The sequence below is a fragment of the Ambystoma mexicanum genome, chromosome 1p (assembly GCF_040938575.1).
Source record: "Ambystoma mexicanum isolate Mex_15411 chromosome 1p, UKY_AmexF1_1, whole genome shotgun sequence".
Classification (NCBI taxonomy): domain Eukaryota; kingdom Metazoa; phylum Chordata; class Amphibia; order Caudata; family Ambystomatidae; genus Ambystoma; species Ambystoma mexicanum.
This window is the reverse complement of record NC_090921.1, coordinates 539,908,250-539,929,117: the sequence shown is the minus strand read 5'-3', so window position 1 is coordinate 539,929,117 and position 20,868 is coordinate 539,908,250. Positions and strand designations below refer to the sequence as shown.

The 20,868-nt window shown below is 42.4% G+C and overlaps 1 protein-coding gene across 7 annotated transcripts in view; it reads right to left on the bottom strand.

The window, feature by feature from the left end:
- Positions 1 to 20,868, bottom strand: part of UNC13A (unc-13 homolog A) — a 541,202-nt gene that overhangs the window by 102,004 nt on the left and 418,330 nt on the right. For all 7 annotated transcript variants that reach the window (XM_069649468.1, XM_069649472.1, XM_069649467.1 and 4 more), the window contains 5 exons: positions 20,347 to 20,473; positions 10,521 to 10,617; positions 8,799 to 8,942; positions 6,315 to 6,392; positions 3,647 to 3,724 (listed from right to left, as the gene is read on the bottom strand). In XM_069649468.1, the coding sequence (XP_069505569.1) occupies positions 3,647 to 3,724; positions 6,315 to 6,392; positions 8,799 to 8,942; positions 10,521 to 10,617; positions 20,347 to 20,473 (524 nt within the window). The remainder of the gene's footprint in view (positions 1 to 3,646; positions 3,725 to 6,314; positions 6,393 to 8,798; positions 8,943 to 10,520; positions 10,618 to 20,346; positions 20,474 to 20,868) is intronic.

Sequence of the window (20,868 nt, the reverse complement as noted above, 5' to 3'; positions counted from 1 at the left end):
GTGGGGAGACAATGATAGCGTTTACAGCTGTATAAATTGAGTGTGAACATTTGAGGGAAGGCCAGGTTTCTGGTGCCGGCCGTAGAACAAGCAAGGGCCTGCCCCCCCCATTCTCTTGGGAGTAGGGGCTATGGTGCGACTGATGGATCTAAGTTTTACTCCTGTTGTGGAACGTGAATGGCTTAGCTAGTAAGTTGATTGATCCTGACTGGCATGCCCTAATCGAAAAGTCTATATAATGTGTCTCCAGGAAACGTGGCTTGTTGCACCCACTTATAAGCTTAATTATCGTACCTTCTGTAGACCAGCAGTTGTATCGGAAGGGGGCAACCCTTAAGGGTGCCCTCCTAATTTGGGTCCATGAAAGTCTCAAGGTTGAGTGTAGTCAGATTGAACTGGATTCGCTGGACATGCTTGGCGTGATATTGAAAAGTATGGGCAATTTTAATCTGGCTCTTCTAAATCTGTACTTAAGACAGAATCAGCAAGCTGTTGCATACCTGGAGAGTGTACAAAGTAGTGCAAGTGTTCCGGTTGCAGGTTATGGTGATTTGTGTTGCCTATTGGTCGGTGACTTTAATAGTCAGATAGAGTCTCTTAGCCAAAGCCTAAATGATTTAATTTAGGAAGATGAACTTTGGGGTACTCCGGTACCAGTGGTGGCTCCCCCTTTGTCTGTCTAGCCTTATGCAGATAACGTTGGTTCCATTCTATACTGTTATTGGATGCAAGCATGTAATGGGAAGTTCCCTGAGGATGTCCACGCCTGCATGACTTTTCGTATCCAAGATAGGAGTAGCATATTGATTATATCTGGATATCAATGCTCCACTGGGAGGTCTTGTTGGCTTTCAGTGTTGTGGAACATGCCGAGAGCAACCATGACCCTCTAGTGGCACGTTTCTGACCTGAAATGTTTGGTGCAGGTGAGAACTATAGGGATGTCCGAGCAATTCTCCTGCTCAATCAACAATTGTCAGGACTTAGTGTTGGTCATCTGTTATCCAAAGGAATCAACTTCCCCTAATTTATAAGGTTTTGCTGCCCGTGCTTGTGGCTTTCTCGCAGCAACATTCTTTACTTTCCCATATTGAATTTTTATAACACAGTAGTTGCTAGGGTAGTTAGAGGGACCAAAGTGGTGCCGGTGGTTTGATGGGGGAGTGCAGATCAGCTAAGGCTGATCTTTTAAAAGAACTCAAAAATCATGTAGAAAAATGTTCAGAAAATGTTGCAAGTTTAAGATCTGCCTACAAGCTCCTACTGATTCTGAAAAAGAAAGAATATGTGAGAAGTATTTGGCGGACGCTGGAATTAGCCGCAAGGAAATAAAACAGTAACATGTTTTGGCGCTTAGCCAAGTCTAATATTAAGCCAGAGTAGGAGTCAAAATTGCATAATATTGACACAGGCAAATGGTTTAGCTACTTCTGCTCTGTGTATTCGCTAGAATCCAGCTCCTTAGTAAATGGGGAGGCCATGGGTGTAGCCGTAAGGAAGCCATGGACTGGCACTGAAGGCATGATGCCCATGCTAGATGCTATTGCTCCCATGGAAGTGGAACAGGCAGTGTTTGAACAGAGAAGTGGTAGAGCTCATGGCTCTGATCTCCCGCCGGCTGACATTTTCAGGCGTGAACCTTGTACTTGGGTGTCCTTTCTTACTAAGTTTCACAATGGTGTTTGTTCACAAACATTCCTCCAGATAGCTGGAGAGAAGATGTTATACTGCCTATTTTTAAGAAGGGGACCCAAAGCTACCATCAAACTTAAGGCCCATCTCTCTGATTGACTCCCTGGCTAAGATCTATTCAAGGGTCATCTTACATCGTTTGGAGGAATGGGTTGATGACTCGGCTATCCTCTCACATGTGCAAGCAGGATTTCGACCAGGGATTTCTATGCTTGATCTGGCCATGAGGTTAGATCCTTTATTGCGCAAATAGGTATCTTTAAATCTGCAACCAGTATACGTAGCATTTGTTGACCTGCAGATGGCCTTTGGCACTGTCCCTAGAGACCTTATGTGGACACCGTTGGAGAGGTTGCAGATTCCTCCCGAAGCTAGGATGTGCCATTAGGTCATTGTATGCTGGAAACAGTGCTCGCATTCGCTGGGGCCTAGTGGTGGAATGACCGAGCCAGTTCCTATCGGCATTGGAGTCTGATAGGGATGCGTGTTGGCTCCCCTTTTATTTGTGTTATATATCAATGATATTGCTTCTGATTTGCATGAAGTGGCTAAGGATGCTCCAAGTTTGGGTTCCTATAAATGGAGCTTACTTCTTTTCGCAGATGATGCTGTTCTTTTGAGTAAAACTCTGGTGGTGCTCCAAAATCAGCTTGATGTCTTTGGCAATGTATGTGCTGCAAAGGGCCTTCGTATAAACCAGGAAAAGACAATGGTTTGTGCCTCATGTGGGCAGCATTTTATCTTAATGCTCACTTATTGGCATTGGTGGACTCAGATAGTTAAGAGTCCACCAACGCCACGGTCTCACAGGCTCACGCCAATGTGGCCTTATTGTTAGTATTGAGGGGGGAGGCTATTGAGCAGTTTTTGGGCCCCCCATTTGAATGCGAAAGGAAAGAGTACCTCTTTAAAATGTAGACTTGGCCTTTTCCCGTTTGCGTGCTACAGTTGTAAATGGGGAGAATGTGTCTTCTGTCTGACTGTGCTGCCCTGCTTCAGTGGAGGATGAGATGCATTTCTATTGTTTTTGTCCTGCCTATGTAAGGTAAAAGAACCCATTGGCTGAAACCAATCTTGTGGTGCCTAGCTGTAAAATCTTCTGCCGCGCTTGATTCACTGAAATGCAGTACTTTATTAGTTGAGATTAAAGCCATTGTAGCTTTTTTAATTATGCTTTTAGGAAACAGTTTTGTGTGCTCCAAAGTGTCTAAACTATTTATGATGCTTTATATCTGTTTTAAGATTATCCCTGTGTTTGTTGTGTGTGATATTTTATGGTGTAAAGTCGCCGAAATAAAGGTTTTAACTAACTGCATGTATCAGCTTCTCAATGATTTGTAAATCAAATCATCTTTAACTAAACTTCATTACTTCATTAATCCACAATCAGTTCCTCCATCAAATCTACAATATTTTGTAAATCAAATCCTCAATTACCTCCTTAATTGAATCTTATTTTTTGTTTGTTAATCAAGTTCTCTTACTCTTTATAAAAGTCCTCAATGTTTCATTTAAACAAATCCTCAATTAAATTCTCTATCAAAATCCCCAATCCTTTGAAAATCAAATCTCCAATTAAATTCTCTACAATCAAATCATCGTCCTCTGAGGATAAAAGGATATAAAGAGGATTTCATTAACAAAATATTGAGGATCCACGGACCACAACCGAGCATTTTACAGTCCTTGGAGGCTCACAGTCACTACAACACTACAGTATAGTGTTCAGTTTCAGAGTATTGCAGAGTGACACGTTAATTTGGAAGAATATGTGGACAACTCCACAGGCCGCAGAAAGCAGGTGCATGTACTCCTCACATTTATAAAACATTCTCTATTCAGAGTGTGGTATATGTGGCCCTGGGCTGCTTCATCTTAGAAAATATGTCATGAATGTGGCATTGTGGACAACCTTATATATAATAGATAAAAGCAGAAGGTAAAAGGGACCCACATCCTTTCCTCCCATGGCTTCAAACATCTTCTCCAGCTGGACCCGCAGCTGCTGAATGTTGTTCATCAGGATACAGGGCTGTGGAGTGAAGGAAGAGTGGTTAGTCAGCCTGTATGATCAGCATATAACTTCTGCCATTGAGGTGCGGAAACACTGGTCGCTTCTATAGGCTGATGGAGAACCTTCTTGTTTTTTTGTTTTTCTGTTGACATACCTTAGAGACTTTACTACTAGTGGTGCTAAAGATTACCTCTCTTGTTAAGCCTATGATCACTGGCCACGTCCGAAGTCCCATCAATGGCAGAAACGAAAGTAAAGGCAGATACTCTATTTCAGACAAACATGGGCATGCCCCAATGCCAGCACTATAGGGAGTTGGCTTCTCTCTCAAGTAACCTGTGTAGGAACAGGCATCCAACTGTTACAATCTACGGTTTCAATCTGCATAAAATATAACTGGAGATTGTGACCTATAAGGAATTATTTAAACAGCGCAGACATTTTACAGCTCATATTCTAAAGCAGGTGTCTGAAATCTTCAGATCTCCAGATGTTTTTAGCTACCACCACTCCCATTGTCCCACACCATTAAACAAGCTGGCTACGGGTGATTAGAGTTTTAGCCCAAAATATGGGGGTAGCGAAATGTTATAGTCCCCTGCTCTAAACCTATTACCTTATACCACTTGCAATGAGAAATGTGTAAATGCTTTGTATGTACACATTCCTCTTTTTTAGGTTCCTTAGTACCATACATTACATATTTGTTCTGTGCCGGTGAAGCATGCATCACTGCACATCTAAACAGGAGATGCGAGGCGGTACATTGTGTTTGAGAAATGGAAGATTACATAGTATGTGTGTGTGTGTGTGTTAATCTGTATGTGTAGAAAACTGCACCAATGTGATTGGAGAAGTGCTGTGGTGAAATCCGAATTCCACATAAGTCAGAATCAGCAAGCTCTCCAGTGGGGGAGGGTGTGGGAGAGGATCCTCCCACATCGAACTGCATATGCCAGTTACTACTGCACATACAGATAGGTAGGCAAATGTTTGTGTTGCTAAGAGTTGAATAACAGAAACATATGTTTAATCCTTTCCCTGTTGGGTTGGTAATGCTTTCTTATGGCAATTGGGATATATATAGGATCTAATGGCTGAGTTTGGAACATATATTTTATATAGTCTCTGTGGACCGTGAATTTAGATTTTTAGCAATTTCTTTGCCTATTTGTGCTTGCATGATTCAGGTACCAATGACAAAACCGCCTCGGTTAAGGAGTGACACTGGACTCTACTCCACTAAAATATATTACTGAGTTTGCAGAGTCTGGTCTGCGCATGGTTTGTTTCACAGATAGACACTAATACGTAAAGGTTCGGAGCAGGGCACTATATTCATATGACGGTTAGCAAGGGCATTACAAAGTAAGTGAAGCAGTATACAAATAAATATGATACGAATATTCTAAATGTGTTTTCCAATGAATGCCAAATGTAACTGAAACGGAATCCATTTTGTTACTTTTCTTGCATGGAAACAAAATTGCATTACATTTCAAATAGCCAGATGTTGGAACTACTAAATTTAATGACATCTATGATTAAATTCGTAAATGCAGAATCGGACAAAACATTTAAGCTTAAATTGAGTTTTTTGTTTGTGTACATAGGATGTGCAAAGGTGCTTGAGCTAAACCGTGACCTTCATATAGCGGTAGTAAGGCATCAAAACTATCCTTAAAATATGAACCCCTTTTGCCATCAGTCCTGGGGGCAGGAGCATTTTAATGGAATGATACAAGAGTTTTATCCTGGGGTGCAGTTTCATGCACTGAGCATGGGGAGCAGTCCCGAATTTCAATCGGGCTTTCCTGATATATATATATATGAATGCACTTAATTAGGATCGAGGGACGACTCGCGCGGCCAAGGGCTTTGCTAGATGCAGTTCATCTACCTGAAATGCTCCTAAATCAAGAAGAGCTTCCTCACCTCACTCGGAGCAATCGACCTGTGTGTGGCTAAGACCGGAGCCACGTGGCAGGCCCTATGTCCTAATAGCAAGTGTGATAGGTCTTATGAAATGCTTCCTTCTAGTCTCCCTCAAAAATCTTTTCCTTGCCCACATCCCTCAAGGCTCACTTGACTAAATTGAATCTGACCCCCACCCTGCTTCAGCCTGATTTTCTCCCCAGTTGGCTATGGTTCTTAAGGTAAATAAGATGGGTGACCTATGCAACTGACCTACTCAGTTTCTTCCTGTGACTTGTAAGCAATTGTGTAGGCTACTTGCAAAGTTCCATTTGTGTACCCCTCCAGTATCTTTAGGGCATGAATTCAATTCCCACGAATAATCTGGTCTATATGGAATAAAATTAAGTTTGAAGACTGACAAAATCTATCTGTAACATGTGACAAGCCATGAGAAAGCTCCATGCAAAAGCGATTGGCTCTGGCTCAACCTACGCCTTGTAACCAACAGGAAATGTCCTTTCTTGCATTAGGTGGATGGAACTAAAAGCATCATTATTGTCTGATACTTATTCGGGAGACTTATACATGTGTCATTTTGGTTGAATGCAGATACAGAAAGCACAAGCAAGGCAGAATGGAGAAGGCTAGAAAGAACAATTGAAGGTAACATGAAGGATAAAGGGTACATCACCAGTTTCTCCTTGGAGCAGTACGAGGCAAAACACCGGGATATGATCTCTGCATACTGCAGCAGAATGGTGCTTATGGTCTATAAAGGAAGGAAAGAAGTAAGAAAGGAAGGAAAGAAGGAAGGGAAGACAAGAAAAAAGAGAGAAACACGCAAAGTAAGACATGTACTTGAAGCACGCGCACTATATGACTTTTGTAAGATCTGAACTGCAGGCATCATGGTACAGCTAATGACACAAATATTGGGCCTAGGCGGTTGGAAAGAGAGTGTAGAGTAATGTGTGTTTTCCTTTGATGCAAATATGAATCCTGCAAAGAGGGGAAGGTGAAGTCGTAAGCACATTAAGCCATTCAACTGGCAATGGAATCATGCCCCTCCCCTGGAGCTTTCGAGGTGTAGAGTTTTCCAATTTCCAACCAACTCCAGCAGATAGCGTGTTCCACTGCCGATCTCCAGCACGGCAGCGTGTAGCCTAGCTCCCACTCCACATCCCAACTCTCTGCCCTTCATGATGTGAGACACTTCTGACTATATTCCCTTTACTTCAGATCCCCCAGAAAGACTTGCTTGGTTCCTTCTTATTGCTCTGTCCAGTGTCTCCTTTGCTAGGGATTGTTCCCTGTGTATTACTGTCCGAGACCGAGAGGCTAGTCCTCTCTCTGAGAGTTATGTGGCAGGCAGTCAGTCCACCTTGGGCCAGGGGACATTATATTCTGTTAATGAAGGATAGTCAACCATTCTTGGCCTGTCCCTTGTTGGTCCCAACCTCTCCTTAAAGTGTGTGACTTCTGAAATCTCCTCTGAACAGGGATAGAAGCAGGTGCTCTTTGTGGGAGTGCTGTACCCATTGTATGTAGGAAAGGGGGCATCAGTAGACAAGGGAGGTTGATAGTATGATAGCTTCTTTGACATGTTGTGCAGATCCAGGCCTTCTACTAGCTGAGGCCCTATTGTGTTCCATCTGTGCTAATATGTGGGTTTGTACAACTGAAGAAAGTGTGGGTCCAAAATTGATAGTAAACAAAACAATGATCCCCCAAGCTGATGTTCGCTATATACTGCTTTTTTCATTCGGGGTAAAACCATGTCTTTTCTGATTAGACTTTTTTTTATTGAAAAAACTTCGTCTTATTAAGCCTTATATACTGAGGAATGTGTTATTATCACAGGATAATACCTCCCCTAGGTTATTGCCCACAGTGAAGCTGCAGATAATAATATCGATTGGGGGGATTATCACAACTGAAAACGGCCCTTCCTGAGGTCCACTAGGCTGTTAGCACTTAGTAATAAAGTAAAATAAAATAGTGTATGCAATATGAGCTGCTACCCTGCCACTGAAATCCAAATGTTTGGAATGAGCTCAATACCAGAGATTGTGGACTAAAAAGCAAACATTCTGATTGGTTTAGAGAAAGTCAATAATTACTTCTATTTGTTAATTGTTGCTAATCACTGCACAGCCCAAGCTACATGTGTGTAAGTAGGGGCATACCAACCTCGGATGGATGACTTCCATTGAGGAACATCTTGAATAACCAGTTTATAATTATAAATAACATATTGCTTGGGTATTTGAGGGTAAAACACCACCATACATTTTAAATGGTGCAAACATATAGTGAATATACTAATTTTAACCACGAAAACAATTTATTTTGACTAAGGGAACTAGTAGATCAAAAGCTTTACTTGTCCTGTGAATGAAGTAGTACATAGGAAAGACCAAAACTCAGGGAGGAGGGTTTTAGCTGTGTTATTGTATTGAACGGAACCTGGTTACCCTCACTCCCCAAAACCTGGGCCCTGCTTATTTATATACCAAAATAAATAGGAAGAAGTAGATAGATCCGAGGGTTGGAAGGGCACTTGTAAACATGGCTATCCTAACAGGTGGATCACCTCTCAGCTGTCATTGGCTCATGCAGAACTGCAGCTTCCTCTATTTTTGGCCCTGAGGCAAGGTGCACTTCTGCACATTTCTCTGTCCTCTGCCTTATGCTAGTGAAATGAAGAGGAGGTGTGGTTCAGAAGTGTGTGAAACAGGCATATATCAGGTTTTTTTTAGGACAAAGAGCTCATTGGGGGTGCCATAACACAAACGTGGGATGTGCTACACCGAGGGGGAGTTTGGCTAGTCTCATCTTCTGTGTTTTCCAGCACCCCACTTGAGAGCCGTCACTAATTGCAGTGGGTGTGTGTCCTTTTTCACTGTCCTTAAAATGTCCCTGCCAGGGCAATGATCTGGGCTTTAATAGAAGTATCCCCTATGGGCTTGCATTTCTGTAAGGTAGACTAGCGGGAGGTGCATTCACAGGCCATGCTTGCTTTGACATTTGCTGAGGCCAGCTTTTCAATGACACCACCCTTTTTGGAAATCTCCCAATTCCCTTATAGGCCGGTCCACCTCTGAGATCCAGGGATCATGTGGTGCAGCGATGGGAGGTGTCTGGCTGGTAATGCCCACATTGATGCTTCACTCACCTTGGCAAATCTGCGCATGTAATGCCCAACAATCTGGGGATCGGGACACTCCAGCTTCTTTACGATCTCAAAACTCTGATTGAGCTGCGAGAAGACATCGACCACAGAGCAGGAAAACAGTGCATGCTCTGATGTTTGCTGGAACTGCACAGAGGATGAGAAAAAAAAAACATACATTCTGTGATCATCGGTACTGGATGAATATGTAGTGCCGCAGACCTGTGTGTTCTGTGCCTTTTTACTATCTGCAAGAATGCCTTCTCTATCCTAGCTGAAATGGCTACCAAAATGTAAATGTTCAGGAGCCGTGCCTGAGGGATACGCTACCAGGTCACGTCTTTGGTAGCTATCATATCTAATGAAGATATCTAGGGAAGAAGGAATTCAATGAGATCATGAGAACAGAAGATGTCTGCAATAAGGCATTAACTGAAGGTAGGGGAGCATTACCGCAGGATATTGGCCGACAGCCCGAGTTACAGAACCAAGCGACGAGAGGGCCTTAACTTGGGCCCCAGCCCCATTATCTGCGGTAATGCTCCACTACCGAGGGGGATATAACTATTAGCACCCGCCATGATTTCCGGGGCTCAAAAGCTTTTGAGTAGCAAAACAGCCTGTTTGGCATTTCTCAACTTTAAAATGTATAAAACAAAAGGTCAACATGGACGCAGGGAGAAGGGAACGGCACCTAGTCCCTTCTCCCTTTCCATGATGGCCTTTGCCCTGGAGGGAAAAGGGCAAGACAGCAGGAATGCTGGAGAGCAGGTGAAAGGCGAGCCAGCGACAGATAAGTGGGGACATGGAGAGGATGTTGCAGGGATCGGGTGGGAGAAGGGGTAAGTTGTGAGGGAGGGCTGAAGGTGGCACGTTGTGAAGCCTTTTCTCATGGGAGGGAAGACGGCAGCCTCCCTCTGCTCAGGGAGCTCATAAGGTAGGCAATGCCATGAGGTAAAGCTTGCCTTCCGAGCTCCCGGAGGCGCCAAGAAGCCACCACCCAGGTGCTAACACAATAAAAATACTTCCCCCGTTATTGTCTCGCTGGTGTTGGGAGACAATGTTATGGCCATGTGATTTAAGGGGGCAAATAGGATTGTGATATGTTAGAGGAGAAATAGCCAAAGAGAAGTTTGGCAACCACTTATTGGTTCAATACAAAAAGTGTATGTTAGCTGTTGCACACATTGCAGTTAACTAGACAGAGTGAGTGGTTTACACCCATTGTGCTAGTAGTAATACTATACATGGCCACAGATGTTGGTAGTCGGTGCGACTCAGCTTATTTCATTAACATTAAAATAGCTTTTTCTACTTTCCTGATCAGATTGCAGATCAGCCTACCTCTGGAGAGTTTTGATGGCACTAAATAATTGTCATTTTCATCTGAACTAACCATGCAAGTTCAACAAGAACGTGAGGAGTGCTAGATTAGCTACAACATGTTGTATTTTGAGAATTGGGATGAAGAATATTGTGTGGTGGTTAATTGACACCTACTTAAGACCCAGACTGTACTCACAGCCAGAATCTGCGGTGATAAGGTAATGGGTCACACAAGGTGAGGGATTTCTGAAGCCGGGCAATTACAGCCAATTTCTTTCTGGAAAGTAACCTAAACATCTTCAAATATAAATACCACAGCTGCAGAGATTCTGGCAACACACTCAAACAGCCTTGTGGGTCACATGGGCATGACAAGGAGCACATGAAGTAGCATCTTACCCCATCCTTCTTGTCGCGTTCTAGTGCTCCGTGCAGGAAGTCCCGGGAGACCTCCTCATTTTCGTCCAGCCACTGGATGACAAAAGGCTCGAACCAACTGTGGGGAGAGAATGAAGCGAGGACAAGGGCACTTAAGTGAGATGCATGTGGAAGGCAGAAATAGGCCAGTTGTGTTATGGACTGACAGTGGCCACATTAGACATGGGCAGACTGGCCTTTGAACAAATTGGGATTTTCAGGCTGGTGACTGTCTAGTAAGGCTCAGACAGAGTCAATCATGTGACTTACATTTCCTCTGACCTATTGTCCTTACAGCCTAGGAGCACTGGCTTCTCATTGTACTCTCATATTGGTAAAAAGAGAAGATTTGATTAAACACCCATCTTCAACTTTCTTAAAACCCCCTTAAAATAAACACACCTATCCTGCACGTTGCATCGTAATAGATGCTTTAGCTGCCTATTCATGGAAATTGACCCACATCTTTGCATTGAAAATTTGAGAGCACCACTTTCGTGTGACTTTGTTATGGCTCTGGTCTTTATCCGAGTAATCGTAATTGTATAAAGTAAAATCCACTAACGATTTATGAGTATGCATGATGCTTTATTGATGATTTAGCGTACATATGATGAATTTCAAATGGAATTATATGCGGCACAAAAATGTCTTTGTTGGCCGTTTGGGATGATCTCCTTGAGGTGGCAGAACAGGGAGAACTATCACTACTGGCCATATTGGATCTCTCTGTGGCATTTGATACAGTGGATCACTGTATCTTACTCAACGGCCTTAGAGCGATCGGAAATGTGTTGGCATCGGCCATCAAATGGTTTCCCTCATTTGTAACTGATTGGCAGCAGCAGTTGAGAATGGGAGGCTTCACTTCGGACCCCCTTTCTCAAAACTGTGGAGTCGCCCAGGGATCCTCAATATCTCCCATTCTTTTTAATGTGTGCCTGCACCCTCTTATGGACATCCTAAGAAGACACAAGGTTAACTTTTATTCCTATTCTGATGACACACAGGTGTTCATCAATATAGGGAATTTGGATGAGTCTTTTTTAAGGGTGAAGCATTGCTTGGATGGAGTCAGTGGTTGGATGTCCTCCAACTGGCTCCAACTCAATGCACTTTTTGGCCCCAAGCATTTGCTTGACCCTTTAAGAAGGCCTCATCCATCATGTTTTCTGGGTATGGAATTGTTGTTTGCCACTAAAGTGAAGAGCCTGGGAGGTATCTCACAGGAGAACATGAGCAGCGAAGCTCGGGTGGTGCCAAGGTTCCGTTTGCATTCTATACTCTGCACCTTATGTGACAGGCATGCCCGTTTGTTCCTGCGGCCGACCATGCAGTGGTAGTAGGAGTCCTGATGAACTCCCAACTTGACTACTGCAATGGTCTTCTGGCAGGTATTCAATCTAAACAATGCCAGCAGCTGATAAAAGTGCAAATTCCGGAATAAGACTGATTTTCAGAGTGAGGAAGTCCTCACCCATTTCAGGATTACGACAATCCCATCACTGGCTTACAGTAAAGGACAGAGTTGACTTTAAAGTCCTCTGTTTAATCTTGAAGCGTTTAGGCAACCTCGTCCCCTCATACTTGTTGAACAAAATCTGCAGGTATGTACTGTGAGAAACCTGAAGGTGTCTCACCCGCTAGTCCCTGGGGAGCTGTCATCCAGGGGACCAGGACACAGCCATCGCTTTTGGATCCAGTACATTGGGGTGGACCAGTGTGGGAGGATCACCTGGATGGGGGTCTTCGGGAGTGGAAGTGGGACACCGGTTGGAGAGATGCAGTATCCCCTTCCCTATAACACCCTTACCCCATCCTACCTATTTAGGGATTTAACCCCTGCCCCTTTCCGACACAAACACTTTCTCATGGACAACTCACTGTGAGGGACAAAGGACTAACACCTGACCCGTATTCTTGACATGTCCCAACCCAATGGTCAGGCAGGGTCAGGCATGATCATTACACACACCTGACTTCCATCACACTTCCCCACAGGATAGAGGGCAGAGCACGATCACACTCTGAGCGAGGCAAAGCACACGAGGAAGCAGCAGTTCCAAGATGGCAGTTTAACACAAGTCAAAAGACGGCGAGACCGAAAAGGAATACAAAGGATGGGCCCTTGAACTTTTCACTGAAAAACCATAATTTTTGTGAGCCTGGGAGAAAAGAAAACGTAAGACCGGGAATCAAAGATGAAGCCTCCTGCATTGTGTGTCAGAAGTACCCGGGGCACTCCTGCGTCGATAGTCAAGGTGGGGCAAAGCAGTTGCTGCTGTGGTACTGTCCTTGGCTCCTATAACAAAGAAAAGCCAGTGAAGGCAGCACAGCCGGTGAGTTGGGGAGACTGATACCACCCGGGTTGTCTGGAACCCAAGTGGCAACATTGTATGAAGGAATTTGAAGAAGACAGTGCATGACGAGTATGTGGCAAGTGAAACAAACATAATTAATGCACTAAATGAGTGACTGAACTTTGAAGCGAAGAATCGATACCGTAAACAAAGTGGTCCGGCACCACATGCGTGCCCATTCAAAAGTCTCTGTTAGGTTCCAAACCCAAAGGAGACAAATGTAAAGAGAAGGAATAGTAAAATCGAAGTGGTCCTGCAATGGGTCAAGGTAAACCCTGTGCACATTCTAAAGTCTTCGATACTAGATTGAAATTGGTCCAAGTTGTGTTCCAAAGAGAGGGTATCTGAGCCCGGCTGAGGGCGATCCAGGGTGAACCTTGAGTCACCCGAAAGAATATCCTGCGAACATTGTACTAAAGAGATCTGAGCCTGACTTAGGGGGATGAAACGGGAAGGTACATTGTACTAAAGAGATCTGAGCCCGACTGGGGGTGAGCAGAAGGGAACAAACATTGTACTAAAGAGATCTGAGCCCGACTGAGGGGGATCCGGGTGAATAGTGAATAACCTAAAGTGAATACTTCTAGAAATCCAAAGAGGAAAAGAAAATATTGTTTTTGTTTGGTTGCATCAGGCCCTCTAAATGAAGAGACTTTGAGGAGTAAAGAGACTTGCATACAGAAGGTCCCGATGTTATGATTGGACTATATCCTTGTGCTAAAGATGCCAGAGACTGTGCTACACTCGAGTGAACTGCTTTTTCCACTGCTAAAACGTGGGGAAGGGAGGCCAATGGCTTGAACATCCTGACATATCATTTTGAACACTTCTTTCTTTTTGTAACACTATCACCCACACTGTTTGTATTTAGAGGTAAGGATTAGCAATATGTTTTTAGTATAGGCCCTTTTATTTTGACAAGACACCACTAGGACTGGGTTATTATTATTTGGTGGTCGTAGCTTGCTCCCATCTGTAGATGTAGGATTAGATAGGTGTTTATAATGCACTTGTTGAAGTTCAATAATCACCCTTGACCTGTGGTCACTTGTGTTACAGTACCCACAAATCAGTTGCACTCAGGGGATAAATTACTGTTAGTAGCTCCACCCTCTGTTTTATATTTCCAGAGGCGATTGAAGGTTTGGAGTTTACGGACCCAAAATATGAAACAGGCTGCCGATGGAAATTTGTTTTTCTGAAATCCCCTTTGTCCTTCCATAAGGCCTTAAAAACCTATCTTTTCAAGTGATGGATAGATGACCTTTCTATTTTGAGTTGTCCTTTGATACCCTGAGTTTGCCTCTGTTTGTTCTTGCTGATGCATCGTTTCTCATCTGCACATAGATACGAGTCTAACCAGAGCGTGATATAAATAACTCAAAATCAAATCTGCATTTTGTCTTCATTCTAAAAACCTACAGCTATTTGTTGAGTCAAGGGGCTCAGTCCTACATGTTGCAAAATTCACAAGGAATATTGAGGGAGCAAGGTATTCTCATTCATCAACCTCACCAGTGGTGGCCGGTGCATAATGGTTGTTTGGACATAGCCATTCCATTATGCACTGCAAACATGGATGTCCCTATAGCCGTGCACCCTTGGATATTGACTGGGAGTGGAAAAGATGGGGCGTGAACAAGTTGCCAAATAAAGCATGAATAAATATGGGCTGTGCCAGAATGTTCACACCTCAGACATAAAATATCTTTCAAGTGTTTGGTATGGTTCAACTAAGTTTGACCTTGGCCTGACAGTGTTACAGTTAGGTGGTCATAAGTAATTAGTACGAAAGAGAAAGAAAGGCATATCAAGGAAAGACTGAGAGAAGGTAAGACAAATTACGATAGGATGTTTGGCAGGTTGGTAAGGAAAGCAGGAAGGAAGGAAATAAGGAAGCACAAAAAGTAACACGCAGAGAGAAATCAATCGAAAGAGAAAGAAGAAGATAAAGAAATAGGAGAAAGAACAATAACTAACGAGAAAAAGAAAGAATGACAGAAAAAGAGAAAGATGGAAATAAAGAGAAAGGAAAGAGAAGAAAGGGTCACAAAGAGAGTGAAAGAAAGAGATTGAGAGAAAGAAAGGAAGAGGAGGAAGAGAAAGGGAAATGAGAGAGAAATGAAGAAAGATGGAAAGGTAATAAAGAGAAAGAAGCCCCCAACATAAAGAATGACATGGATAAAGGAAGACAAAATGAAAATGGGCAAAAGAAAAAGAGAAGGAGGCAAAGAAAGAAAGTACAAAGAAAGGAGAATAACAGAAGGAAAACAAGAGAAATGGAAACAAACAAGAAATTACAATAGAAAGAAAAAAGGAAAGAATCTGAATGCAAAAGAAAGAATGAAAGCTATAGAGAATATGAACAGATAGAGAAAGATTAAGAGAAAGGATCAAATAATAGGAAAGATAAAAAGAAAGACAGGGAAAGAGGAACAGAAAAGGGAAGTGAAATTAGAAAGAGATAATTTACTTTCTTTAAGTAGAAATAGTAAAATAAAAAGATTGATTTGATTTTGATTTTTTACATTTGTAACGCGCACATGACAGAAAAACCGTATAGAGGTGCAGATGGAAACCAAGATTGATTAAAAGTTAGACTCATATGCAACGGAGAATAATCAAACAACAAAAAGAATGAAACTATCTAAATAGATAGAAGAAAGGAACACAACGGAATGAGAAAGAGGCTGACAAAGATATTGAAAGAAAAATGATAGTAAGAAAGAGAAAGAGTTAAAGTACAGTGGAAACTGAAAGAGAAAGAACAGAATGAAGAAATGTAGGCAAAAGAATGAAAAAGGGCGAGAAAGAAGCGGATAAGGGAAAGACAAAGAAAGAAAGAAAAAGTACAGAAGGAAGGAGAGAAAGAGATATGAAGGAAGAGAAAGAGGGAAATAAAGAACAAAGGTAGAGAAAAAGATAGAAAGAGAAAAATTAAGAATGTGAGACAGAGAGAAAGGGAAAGAAAATGTCACCGAAAGAAAGACATAAAAAGAGAGAGTTAAAGAAAGAGAAATATAAAAAGAGTATTAAAAGGCAATCGAAGAGAAAAAAGAAAGAAAAAGAAAGCTGAGTGGAAAGAGAAAGAACAAGAAATAATGGCAATACGAGAAATAGCGAAAGAAAGGCAAAGAGAAAAAGGGAAAGAATGAGGTAGTGAAAGAGAAAATCAAAGGGGAAAAGTGAAAGAGAGAAACTACAAGACAGAAAGTGAAAGCAAAATTTGTGAGAAAGCTAGCAAGAGAAAGACGCAAAGCAATAAAGAAAGAAATAAGGAAAGAATGAAAGGGGTACAGGAGAAAGACCGAAAAAAGAGAGGGGATAATAAAGATAAAGAAAGAAAAACAACAATTAAGGGAAACAAAGACACAGAAAGAGAGAAAGATAGAAATCAAAAGAGAAAGAGAAAGAAAAATAGAGGAAAAAGAAGGAAAGGGAAAGAGGGGGAAACAAGGAGAACAAGTGAAAGAGACAATGAAACAGAAAGAAATATATGAAAGCAAAGAAAAAGGAAGGCCAGAGAAAAGAATGTTCAGAAAAAGAACGAGCAAGAGAAAGAAAAAAGAGAAGAAAAACAGAAAGGAAAAGAAAAAAGTGAATGAGAGAACGCGATAAAGGACAGTAAGAAACACAGTAAGATAGAAAGAAGGAAAATAAGAAAGGTGGAACAAAACGAAGGAATAGAAGACTGACACTGGACCTCAAGTGGTTGATCCTGATTGGTGCAAAAGCCAGGCCAACAGCTTTTAAACCAGTGTAAAAAAAATAGCCACATACTACACTCAAGTTTGAGCGCACGTTGCTCTCTCTGGACCGTATCACATAACTTGCACCAGTGATGGGCAATTTAACACCAATATTTTTGCACAGTTCAAAACGTCTAAAATGTGATTCTTGCACTTGCGATTCCATCTCCTGCATTCGTTTCTTCACAGATCATTTTTGCATTGGTAATGTCTGTAAAGAAATCCCATAACTGGGTAAAGATTCCCACCAGCCGAGCTAACTTGCCTGCCACTGTTGTATTTATGTGATATGGGCCTCTAAGTCAAAAACACGAAGCAGTTTATATTCTGTGTGATCTTGGAACAGCTGGTCAATAATGAGGCGGTATGTCCTGAGGTGGCGGCCCAACCCTCTAGGTAATGGCTTGCCGCCCAAGTTAAGGGCCCGAGCGCAACAAGGGTCCCTTAATAAGGGTGGCATGCCAACGAGGCGCATATCGCCATTAGCACTGTGTAGTTCCCTACATGGGTGCTAATTGTGTGTGCCATTGTCATGAAGTATCTTTTTGACTGTGACGTCATCAACATGAAAACTGAGTTCCCGAGAGCAGCACTGTGTGGCGCTGGGCCGCGCATGAAAGGTAAGCTTATTTTTTTTTCTTTTTTTTACCAAAAAAATCCCCATTGGCACCCGTGTCGGAAATACACGGGTGCTAATTGGTGAAGAGGGTGTGGAGAAGACACTTGTAAAAACCACCAACCACGTCCTTTTAGATATATCCCCCTCCTCCTTAATCAGCGTCATCTGGTGATCATTGCGCAAGTCGGAACGGGTGACTGCAATGCAAAATGTGCTGGTCCTACAAAAACATCCTCTACCATCTATGGCCAGTGAAACAATACAGCAATGGTGCTTATTGGGAGAAAGAAATGGGCGTGCAAACTCCCCGCTCCCATATTACTTGTAGTCTGCCATCTTGTTTTTTTATAATATGTATTTATTGATATTTCACTATGAACATCAAGATGGAATATAACACATTTACCACGTACAAATAAAGAAACCATTTGAGGCGCTTTAATATATATATATATACAGTATGCATAGTGATATCTCATCAATTCATCCGTGTAGAGAAATATTGGGCCAGTAATATTTTGCATATCCATTTACTACCTGGGACATGCATTACATGCTCGAACTCAACTCTCAAAAGCATGGCGTTAGTGTTATGTATCAACTACTATTAACACACCACCTGCTGTGATTTACCAGGGGTTAGGGTGCATATGCATCTAGGTGGAACAGGAGGTATTCATGAGCGTTGCTAGTCCCACAAATCGGGTGTTTTCTGGGGAGGAAGGATAGCTTGGGGGCAACCCATTAGTCTTGGAAGCAATGCAAAGCAGTGCAACACAGGTTCGAATCCCGATCCCGCGCTTAGAAACCACTCGTTGGGATAAAGCGTGTTACAAAATAATAATTATAATGGAGAGATCAAAACTACAAGTAGCAAATGCAATGGGAGATAACATTTAGGATTGGCTAGACATTGCACCCCTAGCATCCAACACCTTAAGAATGGGGTCTTTAACCCCATGTTTTAAGGAAATCCACACACTTCACGATTGTGAACCTAAATCAGAGTTATTTACGCAATTAGTGGTTATAAAGTCCTTGTGTGATTGTGGTTCTCGAGGATCGGACCTGGAGACCTGGACCTGGAGACCCCTGTCTTATGAGGTCTCTACTTTGTGCATGGATGGATGGAAGTCTTCCTAACTATAGCCTGGCAAAGTGCACTAGAGTTATCTATTATTAATAATTAGATCTTGCCTCCCTCGACTTTTCCAGTTTCGGAAGGAGTTTAGAAGCTTGCACTTTTAATTAGAACAACAGCACTACAATTTCCCCAATGCACAGATAAGGGACCTTGGGAAGCGAGAGAGGATCTCAGTTTCACTCATGTGATTGGACTAGCCTGAGAGGCATGCAGCACCTCGGCAGGTTTCCATATATCAACCTGATGCGACTCTTGAAATCGATGCTCCTGCAGCTTCCAAGCTTTTAATTAGTAATAAATAAGTATTGATCCCACTCCCCCCCCATTGTGAGATCATCCTCTTAAAGGGGGCCTCAATAGCTGCAACACCTCTTTCAATAGTCCACAAGGGAAGACGAGCAGCGAGTAAGTAGATTGACCCTCTGAGAGGAATGTACAAAAAGGGCACAGTGCAGAGGTTATGTATAGCAATTTGTGTAAGGTTGGAACGTCAGAATAACGGATAGACCTCTGTATTGTGATGCGCCTGGCTTTAGCACGGTATAAATCTTGTAACATATCATAACATAACATGGAAACGCACGCTCTTTATTATTACCTTTGCATCAAGTTACAAAATGGGAGCATATTAGGATTTTTCAAGGAACAATCCAGGGCATGGGAAGAAAAGGACTACACATTTGAAGTGAAAATCATACACCAAGAAATAGGCAGACACATTTTGATTATCCATTGCTTTCATGACCCTTAATGTGCTGCTAAGGATCATAAAATGTGGCTACCAGATAGTATTAACTGGTGCTCCAGAATCTCTCCCTATGATGCTCCTAATTTCCCTATTCTCTGGTACTCAATACATGCTAATCTAGTGTTCTAAAGTCTAAGCTTGTTGTCTAATTATCCTATTCTGGTGCTCAACAGTGTCTGGTGCATGGTGGTCTCCTAAACTGATGTTCTTAAAACTCCCAATATGATGCTCATAACATTTTCTAATCTTGTGCCTCAGCCTCTGGTGCTGGGAGTGCTTCTAATCTAGTGCTCTTGAATCTCCTAGTATGGTGCTGTGCTGGTGCTCAGTGGTCTTTGGTGCTTGGTAGTCTCCTAATCTGATGCACCTAAATCTCCTAATCTGGTACTCCTAGGTAGTCTCTTCTAGTGCCCTACTGCCCTCAATGTGGTGCTCTTAAATTGCCTAATCTGGTGATCGTATGTATTTTAATCTGGTACTTCAATTTCTCCTAATCTGTGTTCTAAATTCTTTTTATCTGGTGTCCCTCAGTCTTCGGTTTACCACATTTTTACAATCTGGTGTTCCAAAATCTCCCGATCTGCTGTTTAACTGTCCCTGGTTCTTGGAGGTCTCCTGATCTGATGTTTTTAAATCTCCTCATAAAATGCACTAACATCTCCTAATGTGATGCCCCACAGCCTTCAATTCTCTGAATTCTTCTAATCTGATTGTTTTAAATCTCCTAATATGATGCTTTTAAATCTCATAATGTGGTGCTCCGTAGTAAATTTTGCTTGGAGATCTCTTAATCTGATACTTTTAAATATCCTAATGTAATGCTCTTAAATCTCCTAACCTGGTGCTCCCAGGTGCCAATGTCTCTTAATATGGTACTTCGAAGTCTCCTAATCTGGCCTTCCTTATGGTCTGCTTTTGTGAGTTCTAGGCTTTTAATGCCAATACACCTGGGAAACATACTTCTCCTTAGTTTGAAACTTATTGTTTCAAGGTCACTGAATTTGGCACACCTAGATATCCTAATCTGATGTTCTGTGGTTTCCTGATCTGGTGCTCTTAAATATTGCATGTGCTGCTCCAGTGCCTGCGAACTTGGAGGCCTAAGGTCTCATTGGCCCACTGACATCGCCTAGAACTCCTAACTATGGTGCTTCAAGGTCCCCTCGTAAAGATCAAAGACACACTTACGCAGGGTATTCAGGGACACGACTCTTGAAAGATGGCAGCTCCTTCACGTACTCATTGTATAACCACTTCACCTTGAAGTGCAGGTTCATGTAATCGGCACTCTTACACAGACGGTGCTTGTCATGCTCTGTGAAGGAAGATGCAAAGGACCCTTAGGATAGTGAAGACCAAGGTGGCCTTATGGAAAGTCATGTAGACGAATGGACACTCAGAAGCCTGATAGACGATAGATGGAGATCATGATTATTTAAAGACTCCCCCCCTTCCCCAAGAAGAAAGAGGGGTCTTCTACATTCAGATTGTTTTAAGGGCAGCAAGACTACAATGCAATGGTGAACTCACTCATGACACTTGCACCCAACACCCCTAAATCAGTGGAGGAAGCCAGAGACTCCAGTTCTTGGAAGAGAATTAGAAACCCTTATGATTTCTTTCTTAACCAATATGAGAAATTAGATGCCAACCATGGAGGCTTCCATAACCCCTATTCTTGGAAGCTTACTTCAGCCACCCACAATCCTG